General features: G+C 35.3%; 1 protein-coding gene across 2 annotated transcripts in view; it reads right to left on the bottom strand.

Moving 5' to 3' along the window:
* The window catches only part of UPF2 (UPF2 regulator of nonsense mediated mRNA decay), a 92,513-nt gene that overhangs the window by 48,404 nt on the left and 26,104 nt on the right, over positions 1-18,005 (bottom strand). For both annotated transcript variants that reach the window (XM_024734153.1, XM_024734154.1), the window contains exons 8-9: positions 13,986-14,071; positions 2,223-2,331 (exon numbers count right to left, since the gene is read on the bottom strand). In XM_024734153.1, the coding sequence (XP_024589921.1) occupies positions 2,223-2,331; positions 13,986-14,071 (195 nt within the window). The remainder of the gene's footprint in view (positions 1-2,222; positions 2,332-13,985; positions 14,072-18,005) is intronic.

Below are 18,005 nucleotides of genomic sequence, written 5' to 3'. Positions count from 1 at the left end.
ACTTGCCGTAACTAGAGAAAGCCCACGCGCAGCAACGAAGACCCAACGCAGCCAAAAATAAATAAATAAATAAATTTATTAAAATACAAATTATCCCACTTAACAAGCAAGGAAATCGAGGCATGGAGCACTTAAGTAACTTGGCCAAAGTTACAATGCTAGTATGTGGTAGAGTCAGAATGAGTTTCCTAAAAGGCAGGAGAGTCCAGCAATTCAGAATCTGCAGGGACATCAACTAGGATGAGGCGATTAGGAGGACACTGGTGGTTTCTGCCAGGGCGCTATGATGGTAAAACAAAGGGTAAACGTCAGAAGTGCAAGAGACACGTATACTCTACAACATCAAACAAGAAGGAAATGAAAGAGGATGGGGGGAGAGGTGCAGTTGAGGAAAGTTTTCCTGTTTTTATTTTCAGGATGGGAGAGTGTTGAGCACATTTTTTGCCTGATAAAAAGTCAATGGCAAAGTCTGCAGATTTGAGGGTGGGAAAGGCTAGACCCTGGAGGAAGCAGAGGTGATCGATGACATCAAGTGCCCTCTCTTCTCTCCCCTGAGAATAGCAGTTCCCAAATATACTCTGGAATCCTGATACTCTTCTAGTTGTAATGAAACCTTACAACAATAACAAAAATGCCAATTCCCTCAACTCTCACCCCAATTTTCAAAGATGGGATGGGAAGTACACATGAACAGAATTTTCTTAATTTTAGGTTTCTCACCAAAAGCACTAATTATGCTTGGTCCAGCAACTCATGGTTTGTTTGACTGTGGTTTGGTGGAGGGGTGTACGCATGTAACTCATACAATGCAGTCATACTGCCTGCTAGTAAAATAGTGTCTTGTCTGTATCTGTATGATGGGATTAAAATACCAACAATATGACTTCAGACGCATCTGCCCCCGAACTAGCAGCATGTAAACAGTGTGTCTTTTGAGTGACTGTATATTCAGCCCCTTCCAGGAGGCTCACAGTGCTCATTACCCTATTGAAGCTTTGAGAATTCTTACCATAAAACAAAAGCAAAACGGTTCAACTTTCTGGATTTCAGTGTTTCCAAACTTCTCTAGACATAGAAACCTGTCCTTGATTAATATTATCTATGAAAGTCTGAAATACACTTCAGCAAAAAAGCTGGCCCAGAAAAATCTTACCCACAAATCTCATACTAACAAATTAACACCCATGGCAAGAAGCCTTTAGAGACCATTCCACCCCTCACACAGACTTTTGCTTCCTCTGGACTCAAGGCACTCACTGACTCTCCAACAATTCATTTGGCAATTAAGCATGAACTTCCTTATAATATCAAATTTATTTAGGGTTTAAATTTTTATTTCACTCTTGCTTTTATGAGCATTTAGGCCTTATCTTCCCAATTACATCATGAGATTCCTGACCTCAGGAATTATGTCTATTCTGGTGCTCAGCCATACTACCGATTTGTGTATAGCTAGTGCAATGAAATGCATATTGAGCAGAGCAAACATTTATCTGCATTCCAAGCAACTTGCTATATAAAGCTAAATTTTACAAACACAATTTTTCCATGGGCATACATGAACACTTGCATTTCATGTCTTTTCAAATTCTACCAATGTTCACTTTCAGTCACCGCTAAGGTATCCTTTTACTCCTTTCAAGCCTGTATCCACAAGATGGTGGGGTAACACGGGTTTGGGAGAACCACTCATAGGCACTCTATTAAGAAGCTTTCTTCAAGCTAAGGATTCTTAAGGCAAGAATCAATAAAAACATGGTCCATGACAGCATTCACTGAGATCAGAGCATTTACGCAACTTCGTGTGCCCCAAACGTTGGACCCCCAACACCTGAACAGGCATCCTACAGGCATTGTGTGCCCTGACTTGTCATGGCCAATCTTATGTTTCTTCGGGGAACACCAATGAGGCCTGCTGGCTCTCTTGACCTTGGAGAATGTTTTTACTTTACAAAAGCAAGAAGTGCAGACCCTACAATGGGAAAACAAGGTAGCAGCAACAGCTGATCTCCAAATTGCAATAGCATTTATCAATTTCAAGCTTTGCTGAGTAGATTTACATTTAAAAAATTTAGAAGTCCATACATTCTGAACTGTTATACCACTATCAAGTTTCAAAATGTGCTTACCAATAAAATAATCATATTTTTAAACTAAAGAATCCTCACTCATAAGTGTGTGTGTATATATATATATAACAAAATAAATGCTTAAATACATACATGAAATCTGAAATCCCCCCTCAGCATGGAACAAAGATCCTCTGCTACATCAGACATGCAGGGATGCAATGTAGCAACCAATCTTGCATAAAATGGTAGCAAATCCAACCTGCAAAAGTTACATGTGATATGTGTAAAAGGAAAGGCACACCAGAAACAACTCATTTTAAAATTTAAACTTTCTCAGATATATTCACACATTAAATGATTATAAAAACTAATAATAATCATACAGACATGCCTATGTATTGCCATTATAATGAAGTATTTGGAAATTCAATTTGCCTTGTGAAAGTTTATTAATAATATGGTATTTTCCATTCAGTACATTTACTGCACATTTGCAATTTCCATCGAGTACTCAATTTTGATAAAATATGAAATACCAAGCAAAGAAAACATGGCTTAAAGTTTTAATCACATAATTACTGAGTAAATAAACAAAGATAACAAACAGTATAAAACAATCCTTTTAAACAATTTATCCATGGATAAGTTATTTCAAAGCTTCAATGTAAAGTAAAAGGGTAACCAATAACCAAAAGGGTATCTAAGAAGTCAAAAAAAGTAATAATCACAAAACCCACACACTAACTTATTCTACCCATTATAGAACCCACTCAGATTCTCCCACGGGGCTTCTCGACTCTTACTCAGGACAATAAACGCAAATCTGCATTTCCTTATGCTGCTGTCCCCTTTCATCATCAGAGCACTTTCTCATCAAATTTGGATGCAACTCCAGATTCCAGGACTCCAGGCAGCCACTACTAATCAGAATCAACACACAAGCTAAAAATTTATTTTCCATTCCTGCCACAGACATTATTTTATAAAACTTGATTAACCAATGATTCAACACTCAGCAGACCAGACTCTGAAGATGAGAAGCTGTGAGGAACTAATAAAAGCAGCTGCACTGACAGCAGCAAGTAATGGGAGCTGACAGGGAGGTAGGAAGCAAAAAACTAGAAAAATTCAAAGCAAGAGCTCAAAACCTACAACAACCCGCAGCCATTTAGAACAAATAATTCTACAAGTCTTACATATCCCTAAATATATCATTATACTACAGAACATGAAAATGGTGTGATCATCAGAGAAAACTCTGCCTCCCATGAAAGGCTGAGAATTAGACCTGGAAAATTCAGAAGGGACATAGTGAAGGAAGGAAGAATGGACAGAAATTTGAAAGGTGGAGTCAAGGAGAGGAAAGTGCTCAAATTCATGCCTAAGAGCCTCAAAATTTTCGTATTCCTCTTTGACCATTATAATTTCCTTTAAAACTTATCACGTATTTTTCTTACCAAGGTGCCAGGCCCTGTCCTAGGCATCCAATCTCCATTATTTATCTTGTTGCTACTGATAATCACCCCATCAGGTAGACATTATAATCACCATTTCAGAAATAAGACTACAGAGGTTGAGAGAAGTCAAGAATGTGGTGGCTCTGTAAAAGTACCTCAAAAAATTTTAAATGCATTATACCCTTCTTTAAAGAAATGAGAAGTACAGTCCGTTATGTAAAGAGCTGAATCAAAACATTTAGTGTTAAGCCTTATTTTAAATGTTTCTTTACATTATTTTAAAAGTTTTATCAATTGAAGGTTAAGTTCCTGTCACACATAAAATGCACACATGTGGGTCACATTACTCCTTGTTGATGTTACAAAAAAGAGGTATCCTGTAAGACACTCTCACAAATATGTAATAATTTTCTTAACGTCTGCTAGTGTGGGGGAAAAAAAGCCTAGGGCAACTGCACACGTAATTTTCATGCATAATAGATGGATTCATACTAATACCAAATTTACTTTCTAAACTTTCAAACTTTAGTTAGAATATTATATTTTAATATATTATTATATTTTAGTTGGAACGTTAGCTTTTTCATATCCACTTTAGCAAAAAATACTTTTTTTCTCAGTTCATGATCAATTACAAATATAGGACTTTAAACCTATGCCCCAGGTTCTACCCCTCCCAACTGCCACAACTACAGGTCAGAAAAATAAGACTCAAGAGTTGAGGTCATGGGATAACAAAGAGTAATGCACTGGGAGTCGGGAGGCTCAGGCTCTAATTCTCTCAAACAGCACTTCTGTGACCTCATGAATTGACCTGACCTCATCTCCTACTATTCTGTCCAGTCTCACCGGACCCCCAGTAATCCTCAGAGCCTCAGCACTGGCTCTCAGTAGCTGGAGTCTGCTTTCCCCAAATATCTCTGCCACTTACTCCCTTACAAAGGTCAAGTCTTAGTTCCAATGACACCCCCTCCATGAGACCCATTCTGAATACACCATTGAAACTGCAAATCCATCCCACCCCCCCAGCCCCTTACCCTGCACTATTATTTTTTAAATAGAGTTTATCACCTTCTAACATATATAATTTACTTACTTGTTCATAGGTGCTTGACAGATATTTCTTACTGTCAGCTTTTATTCTAAACTATTCTTCATATTAATGAAGTATCATCCAATTTTTATAAGAATAATATTAAATTTGATCAACTTTTATATTTTATCAAACAAGCACTAGTTTATCAAATATCTTTTTTTTTAATTAATTTATTTATTTATTTTTGGCCCAGTTGGGTCTTTGTTTCTGCGCGCGGGCTTCCCCTAGTTGCAGTGCATGGGGGCTACTCTTTGTTGTGGTGCATGGCCTCTAGGCATGCAGGCTTCAGTAGTTGTGGCACGTGGGCTCAGTAGTTGTGGCTGGCGGGCTCTAGAGTGCAGGCTCAGTAGTTGTGGCACACGGGCTTAGCTGCTGCTCAGCATGTGGGATCTTCCAGGACCAGGGCTCGAATCTGTGTCCCCTGCATTGGCAGGCGGATTCCTAACCACTGCGCCACCAGGGAAGCCCTATCAAATATCTTTTATGCAGTCAATGGGATAATCATATAGTTTATTTTCCCTACTGGTGTTACATATATTAATAAGTTTCCTGGGCTTCATTCCTGGCACAGTTGTTGAGAGTCCACCTGCCAATGCAGGGAACACGGGTTCGTGCCCCGGTCCGGGAAGATCCCACATGCTGCAGAGCGGCTGGGCCCGTGAGCCATGGCCTCTGAGCCTGCGTGTCCGGAGCCTGTGCTCCGCAACGGGAGAGGCCCCAACAGTGAGAGGCCCACGTACCGCAAAAAAATAAAAATAAAAATAAAAAATAACTTTCCTGTTTAAAGTAGCTTTTCATTCCTAAGATCAATCCTCTTTGATCATGCTGGATGTTTGTTTTTAATATACTATTAAATATAATTTGTTAGTATTTTACTTAGAATTTTTATATCGACATTAAAAAGTGAGACCGGTCCACACTTTTAACATCCTCGCTCTTTTTTTGGTTAAGATTTTGCCTATTTCTTCATATTATGAAATGGGAAGTTCTCCTTCCTATGCTCTGGAAAAAACGATACAGCAAAGAAATTACTCTGATAATTTTTACATTTTCTTCCATAATCACTGGTCTATTTAATTTTGTCTTGATTGAATCAAGTTTGAAAACGTGTATTTTTTCCAAAAAAATTACTTGTTTCACTGAGGTTTTCAAGTGGTTTTTTTAAACTTCTAGTATATCATCTGGCTTATTCTTAAACTTTTTAATGCTTTCTTTATATTTTCTAAATGGTTCTCTACCTGGATTTTTTTTTAAGAATTAGCTTCTGAGTTTACAAAATTAATACTAATCTTGATTGTCTTTTTCAATGTATTTTTCAACAAAATTTGAGATTATAGGGCTTCCCTGGTGGCGCACTGGTTGAGAGTCTGCCTGCCGATGCAGGGGACGCAGGTTCGTGCCCCGGTCCGGGAAGATCCCACATGCCGCGGAGCGGCTGGGCCCGTGAGCCATGGCCGCTGAGCCTGTGCGTCCAGAGACTGTGCTCCGCAGCGGGAGAGGCCACAGCAATGAGAGGCCCGCGTACCGCAAAAAAAAAAAATTGAGATTATAACACGTAGAAGCAAAAAATTTTAATCAAACTATGTCATTTCCTTTTTTCTTCTTTTCCTGGTCAAATCACCTATACTTCGCTTCATTTTTTTTTATTCTTCCAATTGGCTCAATCTATTGATACTTCAAAGCTTTTTCCCAGCCCCCAAAGAAAGGTGGATAGAGCCACCCATTTTAAAGTAAAGCAGCCTGTGTTATCCATGCAGAGTAACATCAGTAAACTAAGAACACAGGTCAGCACTTTCAGCTTCAACAGGAATTTAAAAATTAGGTTAAGGATCCCCTAGAAGATCTTAACTCTTTTAATTAAGCCTTTCTAAGTAGTTAGTAATCCTAGTTTTTGTTTCTTTCAGAACTGGTCATATGGAAGTAAAGCCAGATATTCTGTTTTCCCAGAATCCTCTACTAATAAACTCACCAAATCCTTCTCAAACTAAGAAATTCCTAAAATTCCTTTTTCCACTATACTTTTTACAATTAAATGGATCGTTGATACTAAATGTCATCCTGCCCCACTTAAATCTTCCAAATTCTGTGAATGTTCATTCCTTACTTCACAAAGTAAGATCCCCTATGATGCAAATACAAGAAATTACATATTTTTTCAATGTTAGTCCTATTTGAGTATGTTTTTCTGTCTTTTCCACCTTCCTACAAATGCAAGCCCCAAGGGAATGGAGTGCTAAATTATATATCAATCACATGAAAGTTATAAAACACTTTAATCAACATAAAAAGCAAATTTCTGTGTTAAATTTTAAGCTAGATATATATTTTATTTTATTTGACTTTTCTAAAAGTGAACTAGAAAATAAACTTAGACCCTTCCTTTGAAAACTGAATTTTATAATCTTCTGAGAGTGATAATTATTTTTACCAACAATTAATGAGTGAGCCATTTAAAAAGAGTGTTTTTTTCTTAAATAATAATAAAACCTTGCTTATACTTTCAAGGTATCCTAAATCACACATTTAAGTATCCTACAAGCAGTTAATGATCATCAACTAAGTAAACATCCAGTTACTAACTACAAGTAAGAACAGGAAAGCAGGATAACATACTTTGGTTCCTGAGGGGGGAAAAAAAAGGAATCTTAAAGGCTTTTATTTCGTAATCAATCAGCTTTCAAAAAAAAGTCCAGATTTGTTCTGTCTCTTTAAAATCTAAAGAATTTAACTGTTGAAAGCTATTAATTATATCTGTGCTCAAAAATGTCTAGAAAAAAATTAATGTGAAAGAACACTGTTACTGTTCAATTAAAGAATACAAAGGTTTTTCTTCATAGGAAACACCAAAGCAGATGATGATTCAAAAAAGAGAAAATATAATAAACAAAAGACTGGGATCATTTACTCTGAAATTGACAACCAAATGCTCCGATGACTTTTTCCACAACATTCACGTTTCCAATTCAACAGTGCCATCAAGTGGTGCAACATGCTAACAGATTTCCCAAAACTCAGTTTCTCATTTTTTAGCAAGGGGAGGTCAAATTATAAGACTCTCACAAAAACTCCAGCAAATGCTCCTAAAAGCTGGATCAGGAAAAGCTGTCCAAGACTTAAGTGAAGCACTTCACCTCTGAAGAATATTCTGTTTATATTAATGTAAAGAGATTCTGAACATACATCCATCTGCTAAAACACAGCAAAATCCATATGGCTTCAAAGTCACTAAAACCAATACCAGGTCCATCTATATTCAAAACAAGGAACTAAGAGATGCTTAGGTACGCTCCCTGATTCTGGCTGACTTTACACCTGAAAGTTTGCTTAGGTGAGGGAACCTCTGGAGGGGCTAGGAATGTTCTCTATCTTGATCTAGGTGTGGATATACACATATACTTAAGATGTAAGCACTTTATGTCATATGATCCAGCAATCCCACTGCCGGGCATACACCCAGACAAAACTATAATTTGAAAAGATACATGCATCCCTATGTTCATAGCAGCTTGTACAATAGCCAAGACATGGAAACAACCTAAATGTCCACGGACAGATGAATGGATAAAGAAGATGTGGGACGTATATACAGTGGAATACTACTCCGCCATTTGTAGCAACATGGATGGACATAGAGATTATCATACTAAGCGAAGTAAGTCAGACAGAGAAAGACAAATACCATATGATATCATATGTGGAATCTAAAATACAACACAAATGAATACATCTATGAAACAAAACATAAACAGGCTCACAGACGTAGAGAACAGACCTGTGGTTGCCAAAGGTGAGGTCAGGTTGGGGAGGGAAGGGTTGGGCACTTGGGATTAGTAGATGCAAACTAGTATATATAGGATGGATAAACAACAAGGCCCTACTGTATAGCACAGGGAAATATCAATATCCTGTGATAAACCAGAATGGAAAATATGAAAAAGAATATATACATGTATAACTGAGTCACTTTGCTGTACAGCAGAAATTAACATTGTAAATCAACTATACTTCAATAAAATTTTTTTAAAAAGATGTAAGCACTTTATGTGAAATTTCAATTATATGTGTGGACAGTTATACTACAAATTAACTGTAGGATGATATATAAATATATAATTAAGGAGGTTTCTATTAGATTTCATTTCTGTGGATTCCTTCAAATTAACAGGCTAAGAGATATAATGCCAGCCTTTTGAGATTTTTTTTAACCACTGTTTATTTAATGAAGGAAGAACACAACTGAAAGTTAAAACAGTGCTCCACATCAGACATTTAAGAACTGTAAAGATGGAATAAATCAATTTTTAAAACTTTTGTGTTGCAAATGATACCAAGAAAGTGAAAGACAACTCACAGAATGAAAGAAACCATCTGCAAATTATATCTGATAAGAGACGTGTACAAAGTATATATAAAGAACTCATACAACAATAATAAAAAGACAAATAATACAACTTAAAAGGAGGTAAAGGATTTGAACAGAACATTTTCCAAAGAAGACATACAAATGGCCAATGAGCACAAGAAAAAATGCTCAAAATAATTAGCCATTAGAGAAATGCAAATCAAAACCACAGTGAGATAAGATTCCACTACACACTAAGATGGCTATAATCAAAACGGGGACAACAACAACTGTTGGTAAGGATATGGAGAAACTGGAACCTTCACACATTGCTATTGGGAATGTAAAATGCAGCCACTGCGAAAAATAGTTTAGTGGTTACTAAAAATGTTAAACATAGTTACCCTAAAACACAGCAATTCCACTCATAGGTATACACTCAAGAGAACTGAAAACAAAGACCACACAAAAACTTGTACACAAAGAGTCACAACAGCATATTCATAATAGCTAAAAAGTGGAAACAACTCAAATGTCCATCAACTGACAAATGGGTAAACAAAATGTGGTATATATCTATACAATGAAATATTATTCAGCCTTAAAAAAGAAGGAAATTTTAATACATGCTATGATATGGATCAATCTTGAAAACCTACTAAGCGAAAGAAGTCAGGCACAAAAGGCCACATATTTTATGATTTCATTTATAGGAAATACCCAGAATAGGTAAATCCATAGAGACTGAAAGTAGATTAGTGGTTTCTTAGGACAGGGGAGAGAGTGGGCAGGGAGGGAATGGAACTGCCTGCTAATAGATATAAGGTTTCTTTTAGGGGGACAAAAATGTTTTCAAATTTTATTGTTGTGATAGTTGAATATATTTAAAACACTGAACTGTATACTTCAAATGGGTGAACTGTATGGTTATGTGAATTATATTCCAATAAAGCCTGTTTTTTTTGGTTTTGCTTTTTTTAAAGAAAAGAACTGTAAAAACCTTAAAGAGTTATCTAGTTTAGTGCTTCCTAAACCAAACTATACAAACTAGGTAAGACAGCTTAAATTCTCTACCACATATACACACATATAAAACCTTCGGGTCCTCACAGTCATAGGCACTCAAGTAACTATAAAATGATTCATTCTGGTTTTTATAGTCGGCTCAGGCTGGAGGGGCTAAATGGATAAAGGAGGGAATCCTGGCCATAGAGAAGAATAAAGACATTCACTAGGATCCATGTCCTTTGGGAGGAGGGGAGGGAGATGCAACACAAAGAGAGAGGAGCCCCTTTTTCCAAAAATGTTTGTGGAATGTTCATGAAAACTGACTACATAATAGGCCACAAGAAAATTTTTAAAAATTCCATAAAGCACAAGTAACACAGTATTCTCTAATCACAGTGCAATAAAAATATGATTAACCAGAAAACAAAACAAAAAAGTCCCACTACCTGGAAATTTCAAAACTCTCTCAAATATCTCCTTAGGTAACAATGTAAAAACAAACTGAAATTGGAGAATTTCCAGAAAACATAAAAATAGAAATCACCACATGTCAGAACTAAGAGATACAGCTAAAACCAGGGTCAGAGGACAGCAATATATAATATAAATGCCAAAAAAGGAACAAAATGAATTAAAGAAACCAAAAAAGAAGAAAATAAAGATAAAATCCAAAAATAATGAGTAAGAAAACAGTAAAACAGTAGAATAAATACATAGATAATCTAGAGGCTGGGTTTTATATGTGTGTGTATGTGTGTGTGTGTGTGTGTGTGTGTGTGTGTGTGTGTGTGTGAAAAAAACTAAAATGAATAAACTACTAGCTAACATAATGAAGAGGAGGAAGAAGAAAGGAAAGGTATTATACAAATACAGGGCTGTTTGTAATGGCAAAGACTGGAAGTCCAAAGTGGTTAAATACAGTACATTCATAAAAAGAAACACTGCAGCTTTAAAAAGAACAATAGAAATCTTTATGTATAGACATGAAAAGATTTCCAAGATATACTGTTAAGTGAAAACAGTAAAGTTCAGAACAATAGGTATAAGAAGTTGCCCTTGTGTAAAAAAGCAGAAAATATAAGAATGTTCGCATGTTCTTGCACATGCAAAAGAAACTTTGGAAGGATGCAAGAATCAAGACAGCGGTTTCCTACTGGGAGGAGTAGGAATTGGGTAGATGGGGAGACAAGGATAGGAAAGATAATTTTCAGCACAATGTTCTATACTTCAGTGTTCTGAGTCCTGTGAGTGCATTACTTATTTTTTAAATAAAATTTTTAATTTGCATATGACCAATATTAATTCATCAAATATTTTCAAGCCCTTACTGTGTATCAAACACTACAGTTGATGTTGTAGATGTTCAAAATGAAAAGATCTAGTCCTCTTTTAAAGGGCCCATATTTTTACAGTTTCATAGGGGTACAGGCGCAAACCAACACTGACCCAATATGCCTAATGTAACGTGCCAAATTCTTTGTATGTATGAAGACATTAAGTCGAAAGTCTATTAAAGAGCACCTATATATACGTAAGGGAAATAAAGATGGTTGTTCAGAGAAGATAACTCTTACGCTAAGAGTTCAAGACTGGAGATTTTTTGGTGGAAAAATACAGGATATCCCAGATAGAGCAGAAAGCAGAGGCTTGGAAGCAGAGAACAAAGGGTATTCAAGAAATCGTTACAGATCAGGATTTTCCAAGAGTGGCTAGAATGACGACTGAAGAAGCTGAAAAGGGGCTAGATGAGTAAGGGCATTGTAAATACCAGGTTACATAAGTTTATCACCTTCTGTCTGTGCGGTATTGTGCTCAGTGCTGAGGATAAATAAGTAAACATGGCCTCCCTCCCACAGCTTAGTCTAGACAACAATGTCCAGGGAAACCAAGAAACAGGTTTTTTCAGTAGTTTTGATGCGTGACCTTTCCTGTCTCTGGTTCTGTTGCCTCTATCAGAAATGCTTTCTACGTTCCCTCTCCTCATCTATCCCTCACCTAGCTCACTCCTTTCTCAGGTCTCGGATTAAATGACCCTTGTTCCAGGCAGCCTTCTCTTACTGCCGAGACTAAGTCAATCAGTTCCCCGTGTTACATACTTCAAAGCATGCTGGGATTCTTCCTGTCAACTGCACTTAGAATTCTCTTTCTTCCTCTCAAAACTGTAAGCTGCATGAATACGAGTTGAATCTGTCTTGTTCACCACTGTATCTCCAGCACTAATCACAGTATAGAGTAGACCCTTAGTTAATGAATAAATTTTAGAACATAATTTAACCTTTCCTGATCACTCAGGCTGAATATAAGAAACCTAAATTATTATATTTATATATTTCAGGTATATAAGACTATGTGGTCTCTTCCTCATAGCTCCAAAAGGATATACATTTTAAGTACTTGTATCTTTATTTTTTTCTCTCCTCTCAAACCATAACTGTCACTTCCTACTACTTTCAAGTCTGTTTCTAGCAGATTCCAACTACTTCTAATTTGCAGCCAACTGCTGAGCTAAGCAGATAAATCCACTTATAAAGGATGTAACTGGCATAAAACCAAGTAATAGTATATAGTTTTTCAGGAGTTTTCTCTGGGGTGAGGGAGTGGGAAGGAATGGGGATAAAGGGAGACAAGATGCTCTCTTATAAGTAAACTATTTAATATTACTGCATAATTTCTTTTGTTAACAAAGCCTTTTATTTTTGCTAAATTTGGTTCATTCTATGCTAGAAGTCCAGATAATTGTTACTACGTTTCTTCATTCAAATAAACAGTTGAAAAGAAAACTATGAAAGTAAACACTCCACTGTATAGGTAAAGAAAAGAATCACTTTAAAAAACTGGTCCAAAATATTAAGGAAAAAAATATTGGAGTTTGAAATTTTGAGTTTGAAAGTAAAATGTGTCTCACAATCAAAGGCTTAAAAGTAACTGGCAATATTCTTTTCTTTCTTAGTTGTACATGAAATAATGATGCACCTCATAACTGATGGCACCTCAGATTTGATGAAATGCAGTACATAATTTTACATAATGAAAATAATTCATCTATGATTTTCTCAATTAGATAATTCTGAATTATCTACTCACTATATTAGCACATTCCATCTCCCTTGTCCCACTAAAATGAAAAAACAAATGCTCATTAATGCTGCCGACAAGGAGATAAAAACCAATATAAAGGAAAAAAGTAGTGATTTGGTTTCACTGCGAAATGTTACCATTTAAGAGACCAATGAATGAACCAAATTAAAATTTTGCTTAAGAAATTTTCAGTGAAATCCCTCAGAATCCGTATCTTCTGGGGAAAGTATATATCTTAGCTATGATGTATGTAATCATGATAATAACTAACAAAATCCTTTAATTATTCACTGTTGAATAAACAGAAATGGATCTCCTCCAGGTTCCTAAGGTCAACAATCTATGACCTGTTGTGGTCCTAAAATATGCGGGTGAAGTAGGGGTTTTAATTTAGTGTAAGTTACAGCATTAGAATTGTCTACCAGCATTATTCATAATTTCTTGAATTACCAGCAACATAATCACTAATGTGACTTCCAAGTCCAAACTAGCATAATTACAAAAAAAAAAACTTGAAATTTTTCATTTAAACACAACTCTTAAAAATTAGATACAATCAATTTAGTCTGATCTTTCTACAAAATAAAAACTCTCCAAAAAAAGATATATCATTTATTATTTTTTCTCCTCAGAGGCAAAAGTGTAAACAAGTTGCTTCTAGCAATGATTAAGTTACTTAAGTTCCTATAATTCTTAAATTTTTTCTCTCAAAATAACAAGAAAGCATCAGAAGAAATATTCCCACTAGAGCTCATGAACAAAAATCAATGAGAAATAAGTTCTAGAAAATATGCTAACAACAATGATAATAAGTTCTGTTGACAAGGGATATTTTCTAAGAGATAAATAAACAAGAACTTAGACCTTACAATCATCATTGCAGGGTAAAAACACTAAGAAATTACTCTTTTTTTTTTTTTTTTTTTACCTACCTTTGTCTGGGAACTATAAAGAGCGCCCGGACCAGCTTCTTCCTATTTGCTTTTGTGTTCATGTTCATGCAAAAATCCATTGCTGCCTATAGGAGAAAAAGCAAACTTTTTTCTTAAAAAAATCTCCATTTAGCTACTGAAAGCAGAAATTCTGCATGCTACAATGGATTTCTAATAGTTCCTAAACAGTTCACAATGGTTTTAAGACACCTAGTATTATAAGCATATCCCAAACTTTAAAGATCACTAAGCTTAAACTCCTCTCTCCTTATATATCTCAAAATATATGTTTCATAAACTTTTTAATTGCAATCTAGTGTTAGAAACAGAATTTCAAGTGAGTAGATTGAAGACCCACCATGACATGTTTGGCAAATAACTATAAGAAATGTGCAATCCATGCTTTTGATCTCATAAATCAATGTTAATATCAGGAAAGTTTTCTGGTAAAATGTACAAAGTAACAAGAAGCCAGGAACCAAGAAAATTACTAATGCTAATAAGGATAACCAAAAAAGAATAAAGACCAACTACGTATGAGACATAGACACAGATTATTCCCAGAAACATGTAAGAGTAAGTGCTTCAACACTGAGTAAAAATGTTTACTGTCAACAGTCAGATCTGGTAACAAACTAAAGAAACCACATCATAGGACTACAATAAATACCCATAATTATTATTTAGTATAGCAATCCACTATTCTATATTTTAATAAAGAAAATGTGTTCAATATTTCATCAATATGTCTAACATCTAATATAAGTGTAGAAGAAAAGCTACGAGAAGTGTATGTTCCGGGAAGCCATTAGAAAACAAAACTATGAGTAGTTGGTATTTTTTAAATATAGGCATATATATATTTTAAACATTATCAAAGATTTTCAATATACATGGTTTAAGAAAATAACAAGTTTAAGTTATACTTTAGAAAGAAAAAAACTATTATCAAATATCCTTTTGGGTATCTCAAGTATTTTCCTTCCATAGGTTCGCATGATTATTTTATCATTAATCCCAATCTTTAGGTAGATTTGAGGATCAGGTAACAAAGATCCTCAGACTTCCCTACAAAGGGGTTCAACTCTTCAACAATACACTCACTGAAACACCTCCCATTTGATTAAAACTTTTGCTGAAAAAAATGACACAACTAATGCTGATTAGATTCAAACCCAGGAAACTAACTCACATTGAAAGTATTCACCAAGATTGAAACTGTCACTATTAGTCAAAAGTAAAACCAATGTAAATTTTTTCTTCTGCTTGTAAAGGAAGTATAATACATTTTATTAAAGTTTATATTGTATAACATTAAAGCTTCTTACAGCTAATTAGAATAACAAAGAGAAAAGCTGAAAATATACTAAAGTTCCTTCAAGTAATTCACCCATATGAAACACTGAAAAATTCTGGACTAGTATAATAAAAATCCCAAAGGTCATGTACTCAGAAAAGAAAATTGGTTAACACTGGAAAACTTCACACACACACACACACACACACACACACACCCCTCAAATCAACATTTTTTGAAAAATATAAAGAAAAAATTTTAATGGCTAATAATGGCCTATGTTTCAACATAAATTAGGAAACAAAAAATAAGATGTACTTCAATAACTATTTTAGAACATTATCCTTTAACAGGCAATAAACACTTTTCCTACCACAATAATCAAAGGCCAGTTAGATGGAAAAAAACTACAATGCTCAAAACTGCAAAGATCAGGAGTTCATAAACATGTAAATGCCTGGTACACATAGTAGTGGCTCAATAAATATGTAGAATAAATGAATAAAAGACTACATGAAAACTGCCAGAATTAATAAATTTGAGGAAATTAAAAAGAAAAAAAAAAGCTTCACATGTATATTAATTCTTAGATTTAACCAGCCCTGCCCTCTGGGGAGAAATGAAAGCAAAGGAATCACTGGTGTGGTGTCTGTCTGTCCAGGTTACAAGTGCTGCCTGACAACTCAACAAGCAGTTTTTGAAAACTTGTTTCAAAACGTTGTAAGTAAATGAAAGACAGTTCAACAATCATTTTTTATTTTTTTAAGTAAAAATAAACTCTTCTGATCATCAAATGCATGCAGAAATAAGCATCACCATGAATGACATTACCTGCAGAAGTCACCTAAAAGAAATCTTCACTTCAGGTTATATATTGTTACATAAGTATTGAATTCAAAAGAATTCTTAGATTTTTCTATTTTCCAACTACTTTTCCCTCTTAAGCCATTTGGAACTCTGCCAATATAGATGGAAAAATTCCTTTCATGAGGAAGCTGACTCCCAGGAGGAACCCACTGGGGTCCAACAGGGCAGGGTAACCTCCTACTTTCCATCTGAACCTCCAAGAGCTAACCCAGAATTTAACATATGGTCATTACTGAGCTGGGCACTGCAGGACACTTTCCAATACAGATTCACATGAGATCTTCCCACTCAACTTTCAGGATAGCACTCAAAATGGCTACAAGGGTGTGGCAGGCATGTCAAGGTATCTCTCATCCTGCTGATATCCAGTGAATATATGAAAATTTAGCAGGGGAAAAATTCAATCATATCCCAACCTTAGGAAAACAAGCAGTTGTTTAAAAGGTAGTCCCTGCTATATTCTACAGATGAAAGAAAAAAGAGACTATCTCTTCAGAAAACAGAAATAAATGTTGTAATTACTAAGTTTTTGAAAACTGTACATTGACCTAATTACTCCAAGAGGTGATTAGCCAATTTCGAAATTTTTTCAAGCCTATTTGATTATATGAATAGTTACTGAAACACATCTAAATTATTTGTAGAAGAGCTAAACAAGCTGAAAGCCAAAAAACAACTTGATGTCTGTAGTACTCTATAGGGAACCCTCAATACATTATGGGGAGAAAAAAGGATAAAAGATTACATTACACCTTGACTTAAAAATGATTTAAAGCAATGATTTTCAAACTTTGGGTCTCAAGAGTGTTCTACACTCTTAAAAATTATTAAGGACCTGAAAGAACTTTGTTTTTGTGGGTTAATATGTTTATCAGCAGTTACTGTTTTTAGAAGTTAAAACTGAGAAATTTTCAAAATATTAATTCACATAAAAATACCAATAAATCTATTAGTTGTTAACATTTTTTGGAAATTTTTTTTTAATGAAAAAAATTTAGTGACAGAAGAGTGGCATTCTTCTAGAAGATACCTTAGATTTTCATATCTATAGATTCTCGTATCTATTTCTGCACTCAATCTGTTGTGACACGTTGTTTTGGATGAAGTATATGAAGAAACTCCAGGGACTTCTCTGGTGGTGCAGTGGTTAAGAATCTACTTGCCAATGCAGGGGACACGGGTTCGAGCCCTGGTCCAGGAGGATCCCACATGTGGTGGAGCAGCTAAGCCCGTGCACCACAACTACTGAGCCCACATGCTGCAACTACTGAAGCCCGAGCACCTGGAGCCCGTGCTCTGCAACAAGCCCACATGCCACAACTAGAGAAAGCCTGTACGCAGCAACAGAGACCCAACGCAGCCAAAAATAAATAAATAAATTAAAAAAAAAAAAAAAAAAAAAAGAAACTCCAGTTTCACACATATATGTAGCTGGAAAGGGAGGCATATTTTAATATTGTTTTCAGTAATTATAGATATTCTTTGATACTTCACCAAAACTTGACAAGTGGTAGTTTCGTAAACATCAGTTGCAATGTGAAATCTGAAACTGTATCAATCAACTTCTCATGCTCTGCTAGATTAAAACCCATTGGTCTATCTTGCACTGAGTGAATTTTTAATATCTAATCAAGATTTTGTTGACCTTATGTACTGGTAATTCAGAACAATGGTTCACTGAGCTATGCAGATCTTCCAAACACTTACACAGTATTTTTAAATTACATTATTTGACATCACCACTCATCTTATCAGAAAAGTCTCACCAATAAAGCCTCTTCAGAAAAGAACTGGGAAGATGTCAAGCTTATGGTGGTGAACAGAAGTTTTCCAAAATTCTAATTTTTGCTGGAAAG

This window comes from Neophocaena asiaeorientalis, unplaced genomic scaffold (assembly GCF_003031525.2).
Source record: "Neophocaena asiaeorientalis asiaeorientalis breed wild unplaced genomic scaffold, Neophocaena_asiaeorientalis_V1.1 scaffold120, whole genome shotgun sequence".
Classification (NCBI taxonomy): Eukaryota; Metazoa; Chordata; class Mammalia; order Artiodactyla; family Phocoenidae; genus Neophocaena; species Neophocaena asiaeorientalis.
Note: the sequence above shows the minus strand (reverse complement) of the source record. Positions and strands in the feature narration are given on the sequence as shown.